The following is a 23,841-nucleotide window of genomic DNA, read 5'->3' on the forward strand; positions in this document are numbered from 1 at the left end:
TTTGTTTTCCCATAATGAAAATAGCTTTATTTAATGGTTATGATTATAAAAATACATAGACATTCCAGGCAACATAAAATGGTATAAAAATTTAAAAAAATGCAAAATTCCATCCCTAGAGGCAACCATAGTTTACAATTCGATCAGCATCCTTCCCATATATATAATTGTATATAAATGCAGACCATATCATACATGTAATTCTATAACCTACTTTTTTTCACTCAAAAATATGAGTTTTTCTTGTCAGTGAACAGAGCTATATACCACCTTCAATGGCTGTATAATATCTAATTGTATTATGTACCATAATTCATTTAATCCCTTCCTGCTGTACATGAAGACTGATTTCAAATTGTACAACTGTAAACAATGCTATGATGGGCCTCTTGGCATAGTCTTCTTCATGGACTTGGCTTCTAGAAGCGTCTACGGGAATCCCCAGTGAGTGTTCTGACACATTCACCAATGCCCTCCGTCTCTGTTTACTTACACTCTCATCCACAACAGTGAAGGCTGACGGTTTCAGGCAGGTGTCATTCTGAGAAGAGAGGGATGGGGGCTGAGACAGGGAGCTTCAGGTACAAAGTCCCCCATTAATAAAGGCTTCTGAGGCCACACAGAAGTGAGGAAGGAAAGAGAGTATGTGGAATCAGTTTCCAGGAGGCATGCGCACTGTTGTGAAGCACTAGGAGATAAATGGGGAAAGGTGAGCTGGGGTCCTCTCCCAGAAGGCTGTGAAGGCCAGGTGGCAGAGCCTGCAACTGGAGACCATTCAACTGTTATCTATTTGGCACCTATTTTAAGCCCAGATCTTTTCAGGGGGCCACGGGGTTATACAGACGTTCCACTGTGGAGAGTGGACTGGTGGGCGGGGAGAGCCGACATTAAACCACTCAAGTGGCATCACAAGACATGGCAGATCATGTCGCACCAACCCTGGGGCCAGGAGACAGGGATGAGTTGTTCTAGTCCATTTCTAACTGTGAGCTCAGTCCTGACACTTCCCCACCGAGGAGCTGAGAATCTTAGCCAGTGACTCTGAACAGAATGTTGGGATCAGGCCACGTGCCAACCAGCAGCAAAGTATGTCCTTCCTTATTCCAGGAGGGACCCCCCTTCCCCACCCCCTGCCCCCAGGCTGCCGGGAATGGTGGGGAAAATCCCACCACGTGAGGGGCTGGTGCCCCTCAAAATCCATGGTCTTCAATCCCATATAGGCCCTATGTTCAGCAAAGGACGCTGCTTCCATCACCATGTTCCCTCCTCAACCAGTTCCTGGCCCCATGCTTAGTATTTCCATTATCTTCTACCTTTTTAAAATTTGAGCTGCACAGGCATTCTTTCTTTCTTTATTTTTTAAAGAGTTCTCAGCTACAGGTGCATTCAGAATGAAATCTTCTGGAAAGAGCTCAATGTTACAAATTTCTATGTGGACACTTCTGATCATTTCTACTTCTCCCATTATTCTGTCACTGAATACTCATATCGAATGTTGGGGTCCCTCCAGCTCTAAGCCCTCATCTTCAGGACCCCAGAGCCCAGGGATTCACACGGGACATAACCTCAGGGGAAGTAGGGGAATGCAGACTCATCTCCACACCTCTTCTCTAAACCACTTAACTCAAAATAGGTGAACAAGACATTCCTGTCTGAGGACATTTTAATTACCAGGCAGGAGACCATCACTCTCTGGCCCCCAGCCCCAGCTGAGAGGCCCCTTGCTCTGTGCACTTTGTGCTCCCAGACATGGCTGATGGCTTGTCCCTTTCTCTCCTCCTAAGTTTATTAACATGCTAGGTCTGATCCACCTTTCAATAAAACAAAGCCTGACTTCACTCTGTATCTCTCCCACCTCTCAGCAGAGTCCTCCCTTCCCAGGCAGAGAAGCCTCTTATATGACACGGTCAGCACCTACTGTCCCCACTGCTTCCCTGCCCACCTGCTCCAAACCCATCTGGCCTCCTGTGTTACCTGCGTCATGGCGGGCTGCACTGTCTACCCCGAAATCCAAGCCAGAAGCTTGCAGGTCATGTTAACTACCACCCCCTCCCTCAGGCCTCTCATCCAATCAGTGACCAGACCCCAGTGGCTCTTCTCCACCTCCTGTACCTCTTCCCGAGCTCCAGCCCCATTACTACTCTGCTCCTTGGCACTCTGGCTGGCTCTCCTTGCCTCCAACCTCACACCTGATATGTCTACATCACAAATGTGACCAAGCTATTCTCTGCTCAAGTCCCTTCAGGAGCTCCCCACACGTCACAGGCACTGTGTGATCCAGCTCCTGCTCACCGCTTTCTGCGGGCCGTCCACTGACTAGACTCTGGCCACACTGAGCCACTGCATTTTCCTGGTTGTGCGCACCTCCCACTGCCACGACACAGGGAGGCAGAATGGACCCAGCAGAAGGAACAAACACCTCTTTGCCTCTGAGACACAGTTTAAGCATCCCCTTCTCCAATTTCTTCCTCCTGAGTCCCCAGGTAAAAGGACTCCTTTGTGGAGCCCCCTGCACCGGCCTCTGGCTCAGTGCACTTACCCTGCTATTGGCCTTCTTAACTTCCATGTCTGCCAGCTCTGCACAGAAATGCACGGGCCCTGGACAGCCGGCCCTGTCTGCCTCGGGATGCAGGAGGCTGAGGAGGAAGTTCTGAAACCAGAGGAGAGTCCATCCCAAGGAAATAACAAAAACAGACTTCTATCAAGATGATCACTGGATGGAATATAACAAAGTGAGCAGGAAGTTTTAAAAATTAAGTTTCTTTGGAGAAGAGTTCCAAATATGCAAAAAGGAGATGAGAATAAACCCTATGGAGCTAGACAGGAAATAGCGGTGTGAATGCATGATTTTTAGTACCTGATTCTTTATTTATTTATGCCATTTATCTTCACCTCTTTTGGTATGTCCATATAACCATGTTTCCTTGGTGTGTCTGCCAAGAGCCTAGAAGTCATGATACTCCAGTAGCAAGATCAGCACCCAGACCTTGACTTCTAAATATCATTCTCCAGTAAAAGGAATCAAGATTCCTTAGAGAAATGTCTGATTCCAGGGCTGGTGCAGGGAAGATACAAGATAAACCTGGAACATCTTGTTAAGCCAGAAAGAAAGAAAGTGTTGAAAAAACGAAGGGGGCGTGTTAATACCTGGGACAGTCTGACAATCAAAACAAATCGAAGCAATGGCTTGCCATTTTGAGTAAAACAGGAATCCATTCGTCCATATTGATAAACAAGTAGATTAATAAATAGGGAGGAAAGATGTTTTTCTTGAGAAGAATGCTAACCAATAAATGTAGAAGAAACTATGGAGTTAGAAAATCACACTGGATGAAGAACAAAATATTTACTTGATATAAAAGTATCTCCCCACAGAAAACTGCTTAATTACAAAGGAGAAGGAGTAAATTTAAAATGGGGAAACCTGGCAGTCATCAACTTAACCAAAAGATCAGAGTTAATGTCAGCATTAATGGGACCAACCGACACCACATCACACTTAAGATGCGCTGAGGACACACCTCTACTGTGATGCTCCTGCCCAGCACGCAAAACCCTCATCTAACCGTGTGGGACTGTGTGGGACCATGAAACCAAACTGAGGAACATCCTACAAAACCCCTGGCTGTATTCCCCCAAACTGCCAAGGTAATGGAAGGCAAGGAGAGGCTCGGGAACTCTTCCAGATTAAAAAGAGATACATGTAACCCTGTGTCACCACTAAATGTAGCACATGATCCTGCACCAGGAAAAAGGGAATAAAGGACGTGACTCAGACGACTGACACAATTTAAACTGAGAGCAGGGGTTAAACTTTATCAGTATCGTATCAGTGGTATGCTTCCTGATTTTGATAAGCATACTTATGGTTGTAAATTATGACAGAACGTCCTTGTTCTTAAGGGAATGCATACTGAAATTTGGGGGTAAAGGGGGACATATAATGTCTGCAACTTATTCTCAAATGACCTGGAAAATACAACACGTAAATATAGATAAAGCAAATCATAAATCATAAAGCAAAAAGATTAAAATGTAAACACCCGGGAAATGTGAATAAAAGGATATATGGGAGTTTTTTGTGATATTCCTGTAACTTTTCTGTAAGTTTAAAATCATACTAAAATTTTAAAAGTTACCAAACAAACCAGGAATCCAACAACAAGGGATGAGTCAGAATTATGGTACAGTCACTCTATGGAAGCCTTAAAATTGCATAGCCTTACAAATAAAGTCTGTGAAGATACATAACAAAGCAGGAAAAAATGCTTATAACATACAGTGTTGAGTGATAAAAGCAGGATACAAAGTATTTTATGTGTATATTATTACAACTATGCAAAGCAAAAATACAAGAAGACGGGAAGGATAAAATCAAAGGTGGTAATAAGGATATTAGGGGATATATGGGAGAGACTGAGTGCCTTTTTCTTAAAAGAAAAATCAATGTGTTTAAAAAAAATACTTGCAGCAGAGGCACTCCTCTGTCAGGCTGGTACCCTGGAGATCATTGCTGTTTACTGCCTTCTTTTGCCTCAGGCTGCCCCTACCCAAACCTTACCAGCCCCTGCCCCCCTCAAAGAGAACTGACAGAGCAGACGTGGAGTGCTCGCAGCCAGGGGCATCTCTGGGGGTGCTGGGGCCGGGAGCGGCAAGGTTCCCGGGCAGGCAGTCTGCCAGCCCCGCCCCACAGGGCAGCTCCGCAGGCTGCTCTGACCAGTGAGCTGGAGCAGCTGTGGACACAGCTGAGGGGAAGCCCAGTGGCAGCACATCGGAGATCGGGCCTCCCTGGCCGGGCTGGCACAGAGACCCCTTTGAGCGCCCTTGGCTGGGGCCTCTTGCTGGCATGCTCCCTCCTGGGCACAGACAGCAAAGCTTCTTGGAACTGAAAAGGTTTAGGGACCCTTGGATGACTTTATCTAGAGGCAGAGTGCCTGGTTCTGTCATCTATGGAGATAAAATGTTAAATCCTTATCAGTCCTTGATATTTTTTAACGCGAACCAGTCTACTGAGTATGCGTTTTGATGGGTGGCAAAAAGAAGTTCAGAACACAAGGCTTTGCTATCAGAAGGCAAGACTCACAGAGCCCTGGGCAGCTGAGGGAAACAGGGCAGGAATAAAAGAGAAAGTCTGCCTCCTTTGCAGGAGAAGTGGTTTTGCTCCTCTTATTATAAAAGACATCTTAAAAACTCCTTCCCTAAAGAAACAGGAATAAGGATTAAATAGATTAAGAGACCCCAGAACAGGTGGCTGAGGTAGACAGAGAAAAAGAAACTCCAGTGCCACAGGGAAGCAGCAGCACAAGCCTGTGAACTCTTGTGGAGAGAGACTTAGTATTCCTGGGCGGCTTCTCTGTCAGGAGCGTTCCAGACCTGCTTCCCACCTGCTCTGTACCCTAAAGCAAAAAGCACCACCATTCTGAGTCAGGTGACCTGATTTTAAAGTATTTTATTACATAATCTTTTCATGGCACCATCAGGAGTAACAGAAAACGTTATTCCCAGTTCCTAACCACATCCTGAAAAATATACATTTGTATTTATATATTTATATCAATACTCCACCCCTAGCCAATAATTCCACCACCTATTATAGGTCTTTTGCTTAAAGCAAGAAACTATTCTCTCCAGTAAGAAAATATATATGGAAGCTAAATGAAGTAATGGTTAGAGTGACTGGGGACAGTTTGGTCTTGAGGGCAGGGAGGAAGGGGTGAAGTCCAAGCTAGGCAGGAGGCATCACTGGGGTCCAGCAGAGGTGGAAGAGGACAGTGTATTAAAAAGACAGCGTCAGGCAGGTGGGCTCTGGTGTCCTTGGTCCATTAGGAGATGGCCTTTGCCTCAGGAAGGAAGGCTTCCCAGTACTTTGCCAGCTGCAAAGAAGTGGGGACAGTGAGCAAGTGCCCCCATCGAATGGCAGAGCCTGAGCCTGGCAGGCGAGCAAGCACAGCGCCACGGCACTCCCCACTCCCCAAAGGGAGGGCTGAGCTGAGGCCGAGCTGAGGAGATGGCTAGGCTGGGAGTGACCCTGGGACAGACTGGCCAGCCGGCCACACTGCCCTCATTCCTTACCTCTCTAGACTGAAGGAAGCAGCAAGTGCAAGGGCAATCTCTGAAGACAGTCCTGGCTCTGCCCCAGAGGAGGGGCCACAGCTTGGCCCGGCTCAGTTAGCCCCTCACAGCAGGGGCCACTGTCCCACACACTGACCGAGGCCACAGCCTCAAGAGGACTGGGAGGTAACATGGGGTTACAGGGAGAGGAGAGTTGGGGTTTGTCCTTAAAAACGAACTCATCATAGGACTAAGGCAGTCCTGCTTATTAGCAAAACACCCTAATGGACGCTCCAAGTTAGAGCAACAGGGCCTACTTTCAATTATCGATTAAGCAGGGACCAGGCCCTCTGAAGCAGGGCCAGACTGCCCAGTCACCAAAGCCACGAGTAGGCAGCCGGCCTTCAGAGCAGGCAGGAGAGGCAGAATGCCGTGCATAAGTTACATACCTGCTGCTGTGAGTACAGGAGTGTCTCAAGGTACTTGATCACGTGGTTTTTGAAGTCCTTGGATTTCTCTTTCTAAAGAAAAACAGGGTTCTCCACTGACCATCCAGATAGTTGCTCCTTCCCCTCTTGATAGGATGGCGATGCTTCTTGCTGACCAAAGCTGAACACAGCCTCAGAAAGTAGAGACTGGAATAGCTACAATTTCCAGCCAAATAGCCTCTGCCAAGGCCTTTCAAGGCTCTCCTGCATGATGGGGGGGGGTGGGAGTGGGGATGGGAGGAGAAAGGACAGGGGACCAGAGGGTCTGTGACAGCTGCAAGCTTTGCTTTGTGTCTAGCTGCAAGTGCAGGACAGCCACTTGCCTCAGGAACAAACATATGAACATGAACATGAACACACACACACACACACACACACAAAGGCCACAATGGTTCATGATAACTTCCAAGTCACTGGCATCACCATCTGTCTCCCTCCTCAATACACTTGGGCAAATCCAACAACACTACTAAACAAGGCACTGCACACCGGTGAGGAGCAGGATCTTCTATCTCACCTCAAACCGTATCACTTCTTTTCGTACCACAGTTGAAATCCTTTCAAAGTCCCTTTCGTACTGAGTCACCCGAGACTCCCACTGGAAAGAAAGAGGAAAGAAACGATCACTTAATATTACGATATCACTATTAAGTCTTTACCTTTGAACAGCAATTCTATATCTGGGACCTCAATGGGTCATCTGTCTGTCTTCCCTGTGGGTGAGATTCGCTATGGGGACTCCACACATAAGCCAGAGTCCACATAAGCAGAAGGGCACCCCCGGGGGCTGGCTGAGAAAGAGAAGCCATGTGCCCCAGGCCAAGCCTGGTCCCTAAGAAAGCTCCGGTACACAGAGGCTGTGGTTTAGGTGTTCACCAGCAAGGCTGAGAGCCCCAGAGAACTGAATTTAGTTCTCACCAGGGAGGCATATCTGAATTATCTTGGAGCTTTTCAAACACCCAGCCAGGACCCCTCCTGCAGAGACTCTGATTTGGCAAATCTGCCTGGAACAGGAAAGGGCCAGGTCTCAGGGCAAGCCTGGACTTGAGGCCTCTCCAGCAGCCACCGTCCTTTAGACTCAATCAGTTCTCTCGCCTGCTGTGGGGTTCTGAGCATCCGGAGGGGCTGGGACCTGGGCTCAGGTAGGAGCCGGCACAACACCCCTGCTGGGCTGCCTCGGGGGCCTCACCTCCACGATCTCGTCCTTGGCCTGCTGCAGCTTGTCAGGCTTGTTGGCCCACAGGAGCCGAGCCTCAGCCTCCCGCTTCTTCTGCAGTGTAGCCTGAGCATCCTGCCAGCGCTGCCAGGTCTTCATGCGCTGGTCGAAGGCGGCCTGTGGGGGCGGGGGTTGGGGGAGAGCAGGAGCGGCCCTTCAGGAGCTTAGGTGGCTCCGCATCGGCCTCGGGGGGCTCTGTCTGCAGCTGTGCCGGGTGGGACAGAGCGAGGGTGGGCCCTGCAGCCACGTGTTAGTGCCCAGCTGGAAGTTTAATGCTGAGAAGCACAAGCCTGGATAAGACTCCTCTCCACGTCTCCAGCGGGCCAACGCCATGCTGCTTCATGCTACCCGCAAGGCCGGATGGCGGGGAGCACAGTCGGCGGCCCGATGCCAGCGCCCAGCGCTATAGCTTTTGAACTGCCTCCCTCAGGTCAGTCAGCCCAGGAGTCTCCATCCACACTTCCCTGAGTGCCTGCTGTGTGCCCGGAACTAAGAATACAGTGGGGAGTGAAACAAATGGTCCTGTTCTCATGGAGCTTATGATCTAATAGAAAAGTTGACAATGTATTAATAATTGCCAGTAAGTGACTGGAAGTATGCAGAGTTCAGAGAAAACAAGCAGGGTACTCTAATAAAACTGGGGACCTAGCTTAGCCTGGGAGTTTTATCAGGGAAGGCCAACCTAAGGAAGCGACCTTTAAACTGACGCCCGAACAACATACAGGGTTAGCTTAACAGATCTTTAAATAAACACTTAAAGCCACCATGGGACCCACGGCTTTCACCGCATCCACATTCAACTGCTCTAGGCTATCACAGCCCCCAGGAAGCTCTCTAAAGTCCACTTGCTGGTTTTTCCTGTTTCCAGTCCCTTGACCACAGTCATTTCCAGAGGATAATTGTTTGACCTAACCAAACCATCTCCCCTGCCACCCACGAGCTTTGCAGGATTCAAGAGGTGGCCTGGATGACAGACCTGGCCTGAGGCAGTCTCCCAGCCCTGTTCCCTTTGCTCCTCTTCCCTACAAAAGTTCCCTGGATGTCTCCTAGGCCGCCTTAGTGCAGGCCTTTGCCAACACTTGAACTGTAGGGGGTAAAATGACACCAAATTTACCTTCCTCTGAATTGTCACTGCTGCTCGCCTGCAATTTCTTAATAGCTCAACATCAAAGGATTAGGTAAAGGGTGACCTCGTATCCAAGTTAAGACTCAAGCCTAAGCCCCTGGGCTAACTGTGGCCCAGCTGCAGGTTCAGGGAACAGCAGAAAAGAAGCATCTGCTCATCTCTCCGATCCCATCGCCAGCTCATGACCACGAGGAGGGTCTCTGAGGTGAGGGGTCTCTGAGACCAGACCAGCCTGCAGTTCTGCACTCTTAACGCCTGCTGCCCCAGCTCGGCCTCTCTCACCCCAGTCTGTACCGGCTCACCCAGCCTGGGGGTCATATCCAAGAGCTGAGCTCTCCAGAGACCCCAAACAATGCTCTTCTCTGAAAGCTTCCCCAGAGAACCCCTCCCCAGGAGGGCTCTCCAGCCAAAGTAGCCTGACCAGTTCTAAGAATTCCAAAGCAGGTTATTCTTCCAGCCTCTTATCACTCTGGAGTTAGCAGCAAACCAAATAGCAAAGGGAGAGGACAATGAGCAATCTCACAGGCTATATTAAGCAACTCTACCACAGAGGAAATGGGAGCCCTGGGAGCAGCTCAGCTCTTGACAATACAGGGGCTCTCTGGCAGGACAGAGGTTGGGGATAGGGAGCAGGGTGGCTCTGTTCCAACTCAGAGGATCATACATCCTGGCCCCAAACTGGATCGGGCAGACTCAGGCCCTTTTAGGGCAGGCGCCAGGCTCTCTCTCGGCTCTTTCCTGTCTCAGGGAGGCCATGCGAGAGCTAATACCACTGCCCAGTGGCGCTTCCTTGGCCACGCTGAAAGGTCATGGAAAACCAGAGTGCCCTGGTCACCAAGTGAGAAGGTAAGGTGCTTGACCTGAGGGACAGGCTGTGGTGTAGTTACCAGTGTGGCCAGCACAGCACAAAGAGGACCCCGGTGACAAGCTCTCTCAGCCCCCTGGCCACACTCCTCCATGCAACGCCAAGCCAGTTCCGTGTAGTTACCTGACTGCACACATTGGAGGGACAAGTGGAAGCCAGCAAGAGCTCTTACCAAGGCAAAGCCGCTGCTTACTGTTAAGGAGGCAAAGACCAAAGGACTGAGGAAGTCACTGCTCCAGGGGGCCAAGACAGCAGGTCTGTAATAAGCCTTGTTGAAGAAACGAGCACAGAGCTGTCCAGCTTCAACAATAAGGAGGGGCCTACTTGGAAATTCAACACCGGTCTTTTTCTCCAAACTCATTTTAAAAACTGGGGCCTCAAAATGACTCAGTGATAACTAAGAGTTTAATGGACTTTTTTGATTCATGGGATACCTTCTCTTTTGAGAGCAGAAAAAATTACACCTATTTTGAGCTGTAATGGATGAAACTGTCTTGGGAAGGCAAAGAGCAAAGGAAAGACAAATTATATCAAGGGGAGGAGAAAGAAGGAAGGAAAGAGAAGCTTACGCGGACTATGGCCAGGAGGCGAATGTAGTCACTCAGGAGCTCGGCAAGGAGGAAGAAGTCACTGTTGGCCTGTTCCTGGTGGAGCTGCTCGATTTTTTCTTCCACCTCAGCCAGCTGGGAGAGTGCCCGTGACAATGCCGTGTTGTCCTCAGAGCTCCCGAGCATGGCGAGACTCTTTGCAAACTGGGCTGTGTTCAGCGCTAGCTCTGGAAGGAGGAAGACAGCAGAGGCCTCTGATCCCCCAAGGAAAAGGGACAAGTCAGCTGACACTGTGTGGCATGTCTTAGTAATGCTGGCCCCTCCATGCCTGGCAACTGTGGGCTCTGCAACCTAGTCACTTACACCACAGCCAACTGCATTCAGAAAGTGAGAGGAATGCAGCTGGTCACATGAGCAGGCACAGGTTCCTGTGGTCCTAGGTTCCTCTAGGTTAAATCTACTTGGAAGCAGCAGCTCTGACATTCCTGGAGAACCAGGGGCCAGTTAATATAAACAGGCCAAAGGAACGACTGATTTTCACATTAGAGCCCATGTTAAGAGGCCCGTCTGCACGAGAGAGTGAGTGTGCACACTGCGCAGTCCGGCAAGCTCTAGAGCAGGACAGCTTTCTCTGGGAAAAGCCAGGTATTTAAGCTTTGCAGGCCACACGTGGTCTCATAGTCTCTCTCTCCTCTCCCCACCCACCTACAACTCATCTCTTTAATAATGTAAAAACCATTCCCAGCTCACAGCAATAAGGCCCAGGGCCAGATCTGGCCCATGGGCGGGGTCATATTTTGCCAACCCTAACACTGACCTCATTCTAATGGTTTTCTGTTTGTGCAGATTTCTGATTATCAGCAAGCTTAAGGCAGAGAAGGAAAGCATTCAAATCCGGGCAATTTCACTAGCTCTTAAGTGAATCTCAGCAGGGAAAGGTGAAGAAGGGTTAGGAGACACATAAGGTTTTCCAGTATTTACATATTGCTTGTTGGACCATGTAGCTAAAGCCTGTGACATCATTTTGGATAGAAGCCATCAACTCAAATCACAGCAACAGAAGCCCACGTCCCAGGTCAAGCTGTAGCTGGGGCGCCTTCCCCGCACCCCTCCCACTAAAGAGTGCAACGCCTTCAGTGGCGGGGTCGTGTTTCCTGTCAGGAGACGCAGGGTGTATCTTTCTGATCGGAACCTCAGGGAGCAGGGGGGCTGAGAATTTCAACTTGAATGGCTGAGAGGCTGGGAACAGCATGCCCTCCCATCTCCAGCTCACTGGAGACAACAATTTTCCCCAGCTCCAAGTGCATTTCCGAGGCGGTTACCTTTCCTGTGGTTGACTAGCATTTCTACAACGGCGTGCAGTTTCCGTAAGCGCTGCTCCTCACACTCTACCTCCTGGAGCTTCTCCTCAAACCACTGAAACACACAGGCCCAGAGCTTAATGGAGGCTACTCATGCAGGAGTGGAGCACAGTCCTTCCTTAGCAGTTTGTTATTTTACCTTTTTTTAAAGGGACTGAATTATCTTAAAAAGAAAGTCTCAAATTTCAGGACTCCCCGAGGCTTCTGCCCCCTAAGACGGGGTACGGGAAGCTGGAGAGGCACAGGGCTACTCACAATGTCTGATTCATTCATCTTGATGGTCATTTTGCTGACGGCATCTGTGGCTTTGTTGAACATCTTGAGGAGACCAGCGCCACTCAAAGTCTGGGTACCCACAGCGCGTGGCAGCTACAAGACCAAGAAGGCGGGGGTGGCAAGTTATCTGCTGCCCCTATTTTAGGTTCAGAAGAATTAGTATCCATCAGACAGCATGCCCAAAACTTGCCAAACAAATTATTTGAACTGTAGTTTGTTATTTTCAAAGGCAGTTAGACAAATCCCTAACTAGCATGTACTGAGGGGAAAAAAAAAAATCAAAGGACCACATTAAATAGAATCAACAAAAATTTTCAGCTTTTGATACTGTGTGCAGAAAGGGAGCAGAGTGTGAGTGTTATGTGGCCAAGTGACCTCACGTTGAAACCATCTGCCCACCCAGGCATGAACCACTTAAATACCAAGCATGCTTCTGTTGTAAGTCAAAAGTTCTTTTGGATTAGCATACTCTGCACACAGCTGGACTTAAAATCTTGAGACACTTTGAAGTTATGCTGTGATTCCATTCTGACTTTCCTCAGTGAACAAAGGTCCAAGGACAGGAGCACAATTTATTCAGACTGAGGCTACTTTTCTAGCTACTAGTTAAGCCAAGCATGCGAAATACTTGGAAAAATTTGACTGGTTCGGTCTTGCCATTCTTTTCCTAAGGCCCGGAAGGGATGCTGATGTCCATAGTGTATACAGTATACCACACTGAACAGTTAAAGAGTTTAGTGCCCAGGACTCTTGGGGCAGTGGTTTGCAACTAAGGGCCATTCTGTCCCCTCTGGCCATGTCTGGAGATAGTTCTGGTTATTAAAATGGAGGGGGGGTTTCTGGACAGAGGTCAGGGATGCTGCTAAACCTACAATGCACAGGACAGCTCCTACAACAAAGAATGATCCAGCCCAAAGGGTCAGCAGTGCCATTGTCGGCACACCCTGTTCTAGGGGTACCAAGTGAGGATGAGGACATGAAAAGGAAGAATGGATTTAGGGATCCCAGAGAACAAATGAGAAGATTTAGAGCATTGGAGAATTTTTAATTAAAAAATTTCATTTTGTGGGGGGGGTACCGCATATACTCAGCACCATTTTCCTCATTAGAGTAATACATACAATATGCAACGTAAAGAAAAATTTAAAAATAAAAACAAAATGAAAAAATAACTACCAAACAATAGCCCTACCCTGTCACTCATTTCCTTCTAGTTTCCTTTCCTACAACATTGTTTTATTCCAGCGTTAATTTCTTCTGACCCTTAACAATTAACGTGTTTCTACAGCTGTATTTATATGCTATTGCAAGTTTAACTTTTAAAAATTCTTTTAATATATGCTTCCAATGAATTTCTGTATACTTTCTGTTTATGATGAGAATTAAGCATTTGCTGTATTGATATATTTTACTTAATTCTTCAATTGTTAGCAACTGGGCCGTCTCCAGTTTTATTGACTACCATTGCCTAAAAAGACTGTCTGCTTGAATCAACACTTTTGCTACATGGCAGTTCTGTGGTCTGTGGTAACTGGTTATGAACTAACACCTCTCAGCTCCTGGCACAAAATAAGCACTTAATTTGAGCCAAGCAGTAACCTATGAAAGACAATGCCAAGGACTTCCCAAACAGGTCACTGCATTGGCTCAGTAAGACAAAACTAGGCTGCAGTTTGACCTCTACAACCAGGTACTTCTGACTGCAGGTAGAGCTTCTTCTAGTTCAAAGGCTGAAAAATACTTGTCACATCTGAGGGCTTACAAGCCAGGATACAGTCTCAGACTAGGCTGTATGTGGGTGCTCAAATACGTGTTGAATGAACTAGTTTCACTTCACAGGGGCAGATAAGAAGTATGAAATTCAGTCTGTACAATACTAACCTCTTCTTTTTCTAGGAACTCCCTGACATCAGGGTCCTGTAACATGGTAGGATGATTCACAATCCTCTGAAGGTACCTACATGGTAAGCAGGTAACTGGTTAGTGGACCTGGCCTCACAAGGTTTCAAGCATCATACAGTGCTGGCAGGGTTACAATGTCTTTCATTGCTTTAAAATGTCCTCAGATAAGGTACTCAGGTATGACTGTAAGCACATTTAAGCTCATGTTCTTCACATTTCCAAAAAGGGAAGAAGAATAAGTGCTCAGAAAGAGACCTCCGACATTTGATTGTCGACATTTGATTGTCGACGAAGGAGAATACGACTGTGTGCCCACTCAGGATGGGAAAAAAAAAGCAGACGTTCTGTTCCTAAAGGGGAAGGTAAGAGACTTAGGAAAGGTTAGACACAACACGGAGGTGGGAATCTGTAATTCACTCAAGTTTCCCCACTACTAACTCTCGCTAAAGTCTCATGATAACTAAGTCTTAGTTTCAGCTTCTCACTTGTTCCTGTGGCATTCAAGAGAACAGCTGTCTGGTACTTACCTTTCTAGAGCAGCCCTCCGTTTTTCAAGAAATTCTGCAGAAGAAGAATCTTCCTTCCCAACTTTAACTTTTGTCATTCCTGGAATGGAATAAAAAAAGCAACAAACAAACAAACAAACAAACAACCCCCCCCCCCATAAATCATCAGCAAAAGGATAAACCTGTATAAAAGCCTACAGGAGCAAAGGCAGTAAGGACAGCACTACAAGACACAACCAGAGGGCACTCCTATGTCATGAGCAGGCAGGAACAAAAGGTTCTTTACACGAGAGCCATTTTTTAAAACTAGTCTCAAAGTGCTGAAGGCTCTAAATTCTGGGACTTCCAAAGCATATGTTTTCTAAAAGGAGGCCACGGGACTCTTGAGTATAGATTAACAGACGTGAGCTGATGGTAATGGGAAGCTTCCTTGCCCCACCCTCTTTCCCTCATTCAATGCATTTCAAGGAGACAACAGTAACCATTTAAGAATCCTGGACACACACACACACTGTCAAAACATGCTATTTCTCTAGATCTCATGTGATTTATAGGAAAATGCTGGAAATACTTTTCTAACCGCAGGATTCTATACTGTTATTAGGGGTAGTCCCATATACTAAGTAGAAAGCATACTGCAGAAAGACTGCAAAGAAAAAAATCCAAGCAGCATTAAAGACCACAGGCTTACCTATTAGGCTCTTCTCAGGTGGAGGAGGGACAATAAAGCCATTCTGAGAGTGTTTCTCTGAAAGCTTCTCATAAAGACCCAGAAAGTCACTAAATCTTCTTTTTACTGCAAACTGTTTACTTCTGAACATGGGTAAGCTCGTCTTGGGGAAAGAAAAAACACAAGGTGATTTCATTTCAAACAGAGGATGAATGAATATCTTGAAAGTCATCCAGCTGACATCAGGGGAATCTTTTGCCCAGAACTCTGTCCTTTAGCCACCTGGTAATTACCTTCTCCAAGACTGAGATTCTTAAACTTTTTTTTTGAGCTATACTCCCCTCTGGGTCTCTGGGAGTCTGTGGAGCCCTTATCAGAGCAATGATTTTAAATGGATAAAATAACAACTGTAGGGTTACAAATGCAACTAATTAAATTCAAATTTGGTTTCATTTTCAGGTTAAGAACCCTTGCTCCAAGGAAAGAGATGTTGAAGTCTAGTTTAAAACTAGAATTCTATGGTCATCTATAACCCATTCACTCTGCACTGACTTTTAAGGGTATTAGCTGCTGGAATTAAACAGCAAACAGTGCTCCTAAGAGAGAGGATCAATCAGATGAAATGTCTACACTGCAGACACTTCAACATGTCACGCCACCTAGAAGACAGGAGGCAGGCCAACAAGTAGTAAGAGAGATAATATAAAGGAAACTTCTAGCAAAAAAGAAGACTAAGCCTACATCATATTGAGAGATCATTTAATAATCAACAGGCAAAATTTAACGAGGTTGGCCTTGCCAATTGCTGGCAAGGAAGTGTATCAACGGGAACTTTTAAATACTGCCAGTGGAAGTATATATTGGTACAAAGACTTTAAAAAAGTTTGTATTCATTTTCTTCAACATCTGCACTACCTATGACCCAGGGGAACTACTCCTGGTTACACACCCAAGAGAAGCCCTAGAGTCTACGTGTACATCAAGACACATGTACAAGATTGTTCATACTTATGAACGCTTAACTACAAAAACTGGAAACACGCCAAATAAGCACAACAGGAAAATAGATAATTATGCCATAATCACACAATGGACTAGCTACAGCTACACACGACATGGACGGGTCTGAGGAACAATGCTAGTAAAGAAAGCAATTTTCAGCATGATACCATCTTTATGAAACTAAAGAAAAAGCCAAACAGTATATTGTTGAGAGATACTTTTGTGAAGGCTTTTTATAAAGGAAATGAGAGACAACTCAGAAAAGTGGCTGCCTCTAAGGCATAAGGTAGGGGACAGGACAGGGAGAGACACGCAGATGGATTCAATGGTACTCATCTTAAGACTGGTGGTAGGTTCAGGGCTTCATTTTTTATGCTTCATAACCTGCATACAACATTGTGTAAGTTTTGTATGCACTAATACTATATAAAAAAGGAAGACCAAACCTGAGGGGCAAAAGGTTAGGGGAAAGCATTAAAAGAAGCTCCACACAGGAAACTTCAGAAGATCTGATGATTTTTAAACAGGTGGTACAGTTTGGGGCAATCCACCAAACCAGCTCTAAGCCACACAGCTCCTAAGAGGGATGGGATTATATCAGATACACCACATGTCTTAATAAAACTTACAAAGTTTCACACTGAAGTGTTAGCTCTCTGGAAGAAAAGTGGAAAGGCTCAGATGAGATTACCAGAGGGATGCAGAGTTGTTCCATCTTGAGTAAACTTGAAGGAAGATGTTGGCAAAGAAACTAAAGAAATACCCAGAAATGATCTGAATGATGACCTTCTTGGTATGAGCACCCCAGTCTATGAAGGTGGTCATCAGCAGGGTCACCTGGACTCACCTGTGTTGTAACCTTGTAGGCCACATAGGCATTCATGCCATCCCCTGTGGGAGAACAAGAAAGCAGGGGAGGATTATTGTGTAAACCAAAGCAGGGCTAATCTTGCTAATATTTAACCAGGAATCATCATAAGCCAGCCACAGGAGCCCTGTATAAGAAGGGATACTTGTTTCATCTCCAAGCTTTTTATTCTATCCTGTAATCCAGTTCCTACTTTGCCTCAGGGCCTCTGTGGCGCATATCATGCCCCCGAAGATGCTGGCTGGGCTCCAGTTTGAGTTAGATGAGAGATCAGCCCCTGTTCCAAAGCCAGGCTCCTTTTATACCCTCCACAAAGCAGCACTGGATACTGACAATCCATCAGTTGTTAACATGCCAATATTTGGGCTGGTTACACACATCTGTCAAAATCCAAACAATTTGCTTGCTATATAAAGCAGGAGGTGGAGAAGGAAGCAAATGATGTAAAAGGAAACACTTAGTTCTACCCTAAGCTAGCTCTGGGCTTGTTTTGCTCTTTGGAAATACTGTCCCAGCCCCACCCCACCCACAACTGGTGCTGGGGTACACTGACCCCTATCAGCTAGCATGTTCACCCAGAGCAAAGGGCCTGGCAGGAAGACACTTTGGCTGCCTGATGTCACACAAATCTCTCTTTCCTAGAGGAATTATTTTTCTGAAAAAGCCTTTGACTGCTAAATAATTTGGGATTCAGGCAACTGTTCTTCTCTGTGGTAGTGTCCTGACCTCGACCACTTAGGGACATAAAGGCACCACTGACTCCCTAAGCAGTGAAAAGACACACATTGGACTTGAGATAGACATTGCTCCAGTGCTGGGCTCTGGTGCTTTGGGCTGGTTCCGTTTCCCTCCTCCTCACCCCAATTCTTCCCCACACCAAACAGGAAAACCTAGGTCAACAATTACTAGGTGCCTGCGTCCCTAACGGTCCTGGGGTGAGGGCCCAGGGGAAGAAGGTACAGTTCCAGATCCGCAGGGTCACATCCTACAACCTGGTCTCACTGAGATGGCTGGGAATAACTGCTGTTATGAAGAACACAGAGAAGCTGGAGACCATACAGGAAGAGAGGGCCTGCTCTCTATACTTCTCCAAGCCCTACCAAAAGAGCACTGTATAAAACAGGAGTCACACATGGAGCTTCAGAAATACCTTTCTATTGATTACCACCGTCAGTTCTCTTCTAAACGACTCAGACCACCTTCACTGCCTAATACTACTAGGGATGCTTACCACTGATAAAAAGGAAAAAAAAATCTAAATTTATTTTATAGAAAAAGTATTTAAAGTTTCATTCACAGTTGGATAGTTGTGGTCAAATGTCCAAAACACCAATCCCATAATTTAGTGCCTGCAATTAAGGGAAGACTAAGTGCAAACATACGTAAGACATAGTAGTAAGGCAGGCTCTTCAGACACTTTATCTGCTTATCAGCTGCTTTTATTGAGGCAGTATGTGAGAAAAGAGACATACCTGCATGTCCAGAGTTCATAAGATATGGCAATGGGCTAGAAATGCAGCAGTTTTAAATTTATGTTAATTTCAGAAAGTTGAAAATGACACATGCAAGTTGCCAAGGCTCTAAAAAGTAGTATCTGGTAGAAGCAGGATTCCAACTTATCTGGATGTGTGTGGGAATGAGAAGCACATGTTGAATAAACAGCCCACACAAACAGAAGTTGCTGTCATAAAGGGCAGGCCTTGAATATACAAATGCTTTCAGTAGCTGTTTTCTCGGCATCTGCATGAGTAGGAATACAGACTATGGTGCAAGGGGGTTGAAGGTTTAACACCAAAAGCGATTTCTGTTTAAATAAATCTGATCCATGGGATATTTAAATTACCATTATGGGTTGAACTGTGTTCCCCTAAAAAAGGTATGTTGAAAGTCCTAACCACTGGTACCTCAGAATGTGACTTTACTTGAAATCAAGGTCTTCTATAGAAATAATCAAGTGAAAATGATGAAAGTAATTCAATATGACTAGTGTCCACTTGAAAGAGGGAACTTTGGACACAGAGACAGACAGACTTATATAAAGGCAAGATGATGTGAAAACACCCAGGGGAAATGCCATGTGGCAATGGAGGCGGAGACTGGAGTGATGCAACTATAAGCTGCAGGATGCCTGAGGCTCCAGAAACTCGAGGAGAGGCATGAACCAGTCCTACCCTAGTGCCTTCAGCGGGGGCATGGTCTTGCCAACACCATGATTTCAGACTTCTGGTCTCCAGAACTCTGAGAGAATAAATGTCTGTTGTTTTAAGCCACCTTGTTTGTGGTACCTTGTTACAGAAGTCCTAGGAAACTAACACACTCCTGGTACAAACATCATGACTTTCAAATGTTAAAACAATTAGCCTTATTTACTTTTAATTTATTTTATTCTACCAAGGATTTAAAACAGCTAATAACTAGCCTAAAATTAATGTGCTTACAGAATATTCATAAATATTAGAGAAGCAAGAGAGAATCCGAAACATGTAATCCAAAGTTCTGATCCAGGCTCTACCAAGGACCGTACAGTGTGATCTGACAGGGAAGTGACATTTCATTTACTAGTTCTCAATCTGTTGGATGACGGAGCTGTATAAAGATGCTTGTAGACATCTCACCAGTGCACAGTCTAGGAAAACTCGATAGTTTAAAGACAAACCATTTTGGCATAAAGTCTAATTAGATTTTGTAAATTCCTGTTCCTAGTTTAGAATAGACAAAGGGGTGGAAATCACATTTTCCCTCTTAACCATACAAACATTACCTCTATTTAATAGGAGGAAAAAGCTTTGTGTAGCCTCTTCTGCCAGGGACTACACCTGGAAAGGGAAGTCCAGGCCTGTTGCTCTCCACTCACTAAAATCTCACAAGCTTGGGTCACAGGAAGGTTGTCCTGAAAACCCATGTTCTGGCCAAAGTTAAGTATTGTGCTTTTTGAAAATCTAATTTCAATTTGACCAAAATTCAACTAGGGTCCTTTAATCTTTAATAATGAAAGAGAGGTGCAGACTTCCCCACTTTATTAGATTATTATATTGAGTATCAAGGGTACATGATAAATGATATGTAACAAGAAATCCAAACTTCTTGAGTGAAAAATAAATCCAGTTTTCCCAAATTTTAGAACATGTGTTTTCAGGGTGCTTAAATGGAATTTATGATCTCAGAAGGGGATAAAACGGCCTCAACAACTCTGTGGGAAAAGGCAATGTTTGGGCTTTTAAAAAGGGATACTAACAGTATTTGATTTTCTGATTTTTCTTCCTAAAGCCAGGAAAGCCAAAGTAAGTACTGATAACTGCTGTTTCTGGCCTTGCAAGCATTGCAAGGGGCAAGAGTTTCACAGGGAAGACAGTGATGAAGTAGCTAGGTCAGCTCGAAGGTAATCATTTAGAAATTAACTAAGCATGGTGGGGAAGGTAGAGCACATGCCTGGCATGCACAAGGTCCTGGGTTCAATCCCCAGTACTTCCATTAAATAAATAAATATGTACATACATACGTACAACTAATTACCTCCTCTCTCTCTCAAAAAAAAAAAAAAATTAGCTAACTATGCTAACTTGCCACAGCCTAATTATCACAAGTCCCAAGTATACTCACCTATCTTCTCAGGATCAGTTATACCGACTGTCAAATCAAACTGGTCTTCCTGTTCTTCTTCCTCTAACTTTTGAAGAGAAGATAAGTCATGAGTTGATACCCCCCAAAAAGGCTATTAATTTTACCCTGTATTAACATTATACCAATATAATAACATCAAGATTTTTCCTTCTACACATAAGTGTTCAGCTCTGTCCACTTCCAATAACCCCAATGAAGCAACTTCCACAATTTCAAGTTGGAGCCTGCTCAAAGGACTTTGTTACTTCTATTCTCTTAAAACCTTACTATGATCATAATAAATAATGACTAGGTTTTGGAAGACTTGCCTCTGTCAGGCTAAGGAGAGACTATACTCTTGAATATGGGAGCGTCAGACACTAAGTATCATTAGTGACATTGAAAGCCTCTGTGCTAACCCCTGGTTATAGATACTCCACCTAGGAAACTGTCCTTTATTGGATTCTGGCTGTTCATTAACCAAAAACGTCTTCTTCAAGAGTTGTAAGTATTTTCTCAAGGTTCAAATTCAAGTGAACTTCAGGAAGCACAGCCCTAAACATCCAGAAGAAACAAGACCAATAGCACAGATTCTCACCTCCTCATAGCTTGGTTGGGGCTTAGAAGAATTTGTGGCTTCCTGAGGAGGAAGAGAAATGAGCGTTTTGGTGGGCACTCTCTTCTGATTATTCTGTGTGCTGTCCAGGGATAGCTCCACTGTGGCATCTAAAAATAGTTCATATTTTATAATGAAGGTCATAAATGGGTCTTTGATGGCTACATTTCAGTTCTATAGATTAAGAGACAAGAACAACAGCAACCACTCTCAATACTCAGAGGTTCTCACACTAAGAGAACAAGTCAATCAATTTTTACATGGATAAAAGGGGAGGATGGTAAGGGAAGTGTTCTTTCAGCACAAGCTTAGTAGAGCAATCTCTTTCATTTCCAAATACAAGAGTACTTGGCTCCTCTCTCCTACCCAGAATTTAGGCAAGAACTAGGTATCAAACAAAAAGACTACACAGTCAAATATGAGTGACAATTTATTTTACTCTGAGGAGTATGCCTTGAAAATCTTCTACGATAAACTCTGTTTCCTCTTGTTATAATTACAAAAGAAGAATAAGTTTGGTTATCTGTTTTACAAGCCAATATGACAGCAGAGGCAGGTATACTGACAGCAAAAAAGATCCTAAAAGAAGAGTCAAAAACTGTAAGCTAGAAAAGATGGACCTAAGATACAAAGGAACACTTGGGAAAAGGCAGTTTGCCACATCTGAGGACTGTTTTACAGCAGTTTAGGAAGTGTTTACAATTATAGTTTTAGATCATCTTGCAAAAAGATTGTTATGTTTAATATATGCTGTCCAAGGGGGATAAAAAGAGATGTAATATTTGAAAATCTTTCTAATCAAAATAGTTAAAAAAAATGTGCTTAAGAGCTGCCTTTGTCTATCACGGAAAATCTCAGTTGAACAGAACAACTCATTCTCTAAATGTTCTAGAGAGGGGACTTTTAAAGAGCATTATGTGCCATTTTTAGGCATTAAAAACTTTTAGGCAAACAATAAGTATGCACTTTCAACTTGAAGCAATGAAGCTAGAAGTTCAAAACCCAAACAGCACAGATTTAGGGGGGTGGGAATATAGCTCAGTGGGAGAGCACATGCTTACTACCACTCACAAGGTCCTGGGTTCAATCCCCATTATGTATCTCTGTTAAAAAAATAAAATTAACAGCACAGATTTTTTTCTTTTTTATAAAGAAAAATATAAATATCCATTTGCCTGATTAGTAGGTATTCAATTTTAGCCTTAGAGAACTCATAAAGAAAGCTATTTCTTTTTCTTTTCTATACTTTCATCTGTAGCTAAAATGAAACCAGAGAGAGGGGTCTATATATAAAGCATAAATTAGTCCTAGATCAAAGCTACAATCATTAAAAGTGAATCATGTCTATAAACAGGGTTATGAGACTGTTAGAATCCTAACAGGATTCTTTTCCCTCTCAGGAAGAGAGGTGGTAATATAATCTGACTCGTGTACGAGTACAAAACACACAAAAAGTATGCATATGAACATATTAGGATAGTAGGATTCTTTGAAGCAAGCAACTTGCTAAAGTGTGTTTAAGATATTAACTTCATGAAAGCCCCACATAATTAAGTTATCCAATCCAATAAATGTGACTGGAAATGAAACAGGAATTTAAACATTTAACACCACTGGCTTACTAGAGTACTTGTAAAAGCGTTCAGAAGAGCTGTCCAATTTTTATTGAAGGTCATGTGACAAATATGCCAAAACTTACATTAAAAATGCTTTTTTTCTCTGTATTCTTGATAAGAGTAATGGAAAAGCCATTGGACTCTATCAGAGATCCTGATCATCGCTAATCATGTGGAAAATAGCAGAACATCTAATTTTCCATAGTCAATATCTTAAAACATCTGAGAAACCACTTGAGTCCTAAACTCATTGTAGGCATTCCTTTGTATACATATGACAACCAAAAATGCTGCTTAGGAAAACACTTAGGGAATGAAGTAAATCAGAACCTTCATTAGAAATAAATACATCCCTAATAAAGATCTTCTATATGTTCATGTACATAAAACACAGCCACAGGGGTAACTCAGTCAGGCTAAAGATTTCAGGTCTTCTTAAAGGGCAGATCATATAAATGTTACATTCCCAAAGATGGAAAAACCTCCTTTTCAATCTGCCATATAACCAGATAATTCATTATCTGCATTTCTCCTACAGAAACTATTCAAAATATAAGCATTACCAGAATGAACAGTGGGCACTGAAGTTTCAGAGAGGAAGGAAGTGGAAAACCTGTGAAATCTTAGTATTTCTTCTTCTAACCTCTTCTTCCCTTTCATGTCTTTTAATTTTCCAACCAGATGTGTAATGTGAGAGTCCTCCCAAGAGCCTACCCTCTCGTCTCTGCTCTTCCTTATCTTTCTCTACTTGGAGGGTCTCATCCACATGGCAGTTTCAGTTACCACCTCCAGGAAGCTGATTCCCAACCTCCAATTCTTCCCCCTTCCCCAGGCAGAGTGCTACAGTTCAAACCACCTTCCGGGCATTTCCCTTTGCATTTAAAATCTTAAGTATCTAAAACCTGAATTCACTCCCCCTACCCGCCAACTCAAAGCTGGTTTCTTCTGTAGAATGTAGTTTTCAAAACGGTACCATTTTTTTCTCAATCCTTGGACTTGAGAATCCGTTGACTCTGTCTTCAGTCCTCATTTTTGGACACCCATTATATCCAATTGCCAACACGAGATTTTGTTGATTTCACTTTTGAAACGTTTTCACCTTTCCCTTCCTATTTCCACTATTTCATCTT

General features: G+C 44.5%; 1 protein-coding gene across 2 annotated transcripts in view; it reads right to left on the reverse strand.

The window, feature by feature from the left end:
* Positions 1–23,841, reverse strand: part of SNX1 (sorting nexin 1) — a 36,796-nt gene continuing 12,955 nt past the window's right edge. Inside the window, exons 3-15 of one of the 2 annotated variants that reach the window (XM_032480973.1) lie at positions 21,078–21,205; positions 20,480–20,546; positions 16,859–16,902; positions 15,031–15,172; positions 14,361–14,439; positions 13,813–13,888; positions 11,911–12,024; positions 11,617–11,710; positions 10,316–10,521; positions 7,729–7,872; positions 7,057–7,137; positions 6,501–6,572; positions 1–541 (exon numbers count right to left, since the gene is read on the reverse strand). In XM_032480973.1, coding sequence (XP_032336864.1) covers positions 314–541; positions 6,501–6,572; positions 7,057–7,137; positions 7,729–7,872; positions 10,316–10,521; positions 11,617–11,710; positions 11,911–12,024; positions 13,813–13,888; positions 14,361–14,439; positions 15,031–15,172; positions 16,859–16,902; positions 20,480–20,546; positions 21,078–21,205 — 1,475 coding nt within the window. In that variant the 3' untranslated portion in view covers positions 1–313. Of the gene's footprint in view, positions 542–5,429; positions 5,874–6,500; positions 6,573–7,056; positions 7,138–7,728; positions 7,873–10,315; positions 10,522–11,616; positions 11,711–11,910; positions 12,025–13,812; positions 13,889–14,360; positions 14,440–15,030; positions 15,173–16,858; positions 16,903–20,479; positions 20,547–21,077; positions 21,206–23,841 lie in introns of those variants that run through there. The other variant, XM_032480974.1, reaches the window with a different exon arrangement.

The sequence above is a fragment of the Camelus ferus genome, chromosome 6, assembly GCF_009834535.1.
Source record: "Camelus ferus isolate YT-003-E chromosome 6, BCGSAC_Cfer_1.0, whole genome shotgun sequence".
In the NCBI taxonomy this organism is placed as follows: Eukaryota; Metazoa; Chordata; class Mammalia; order Artiodactyla; family Camelidae; genus Camelus; species Camelus ferus.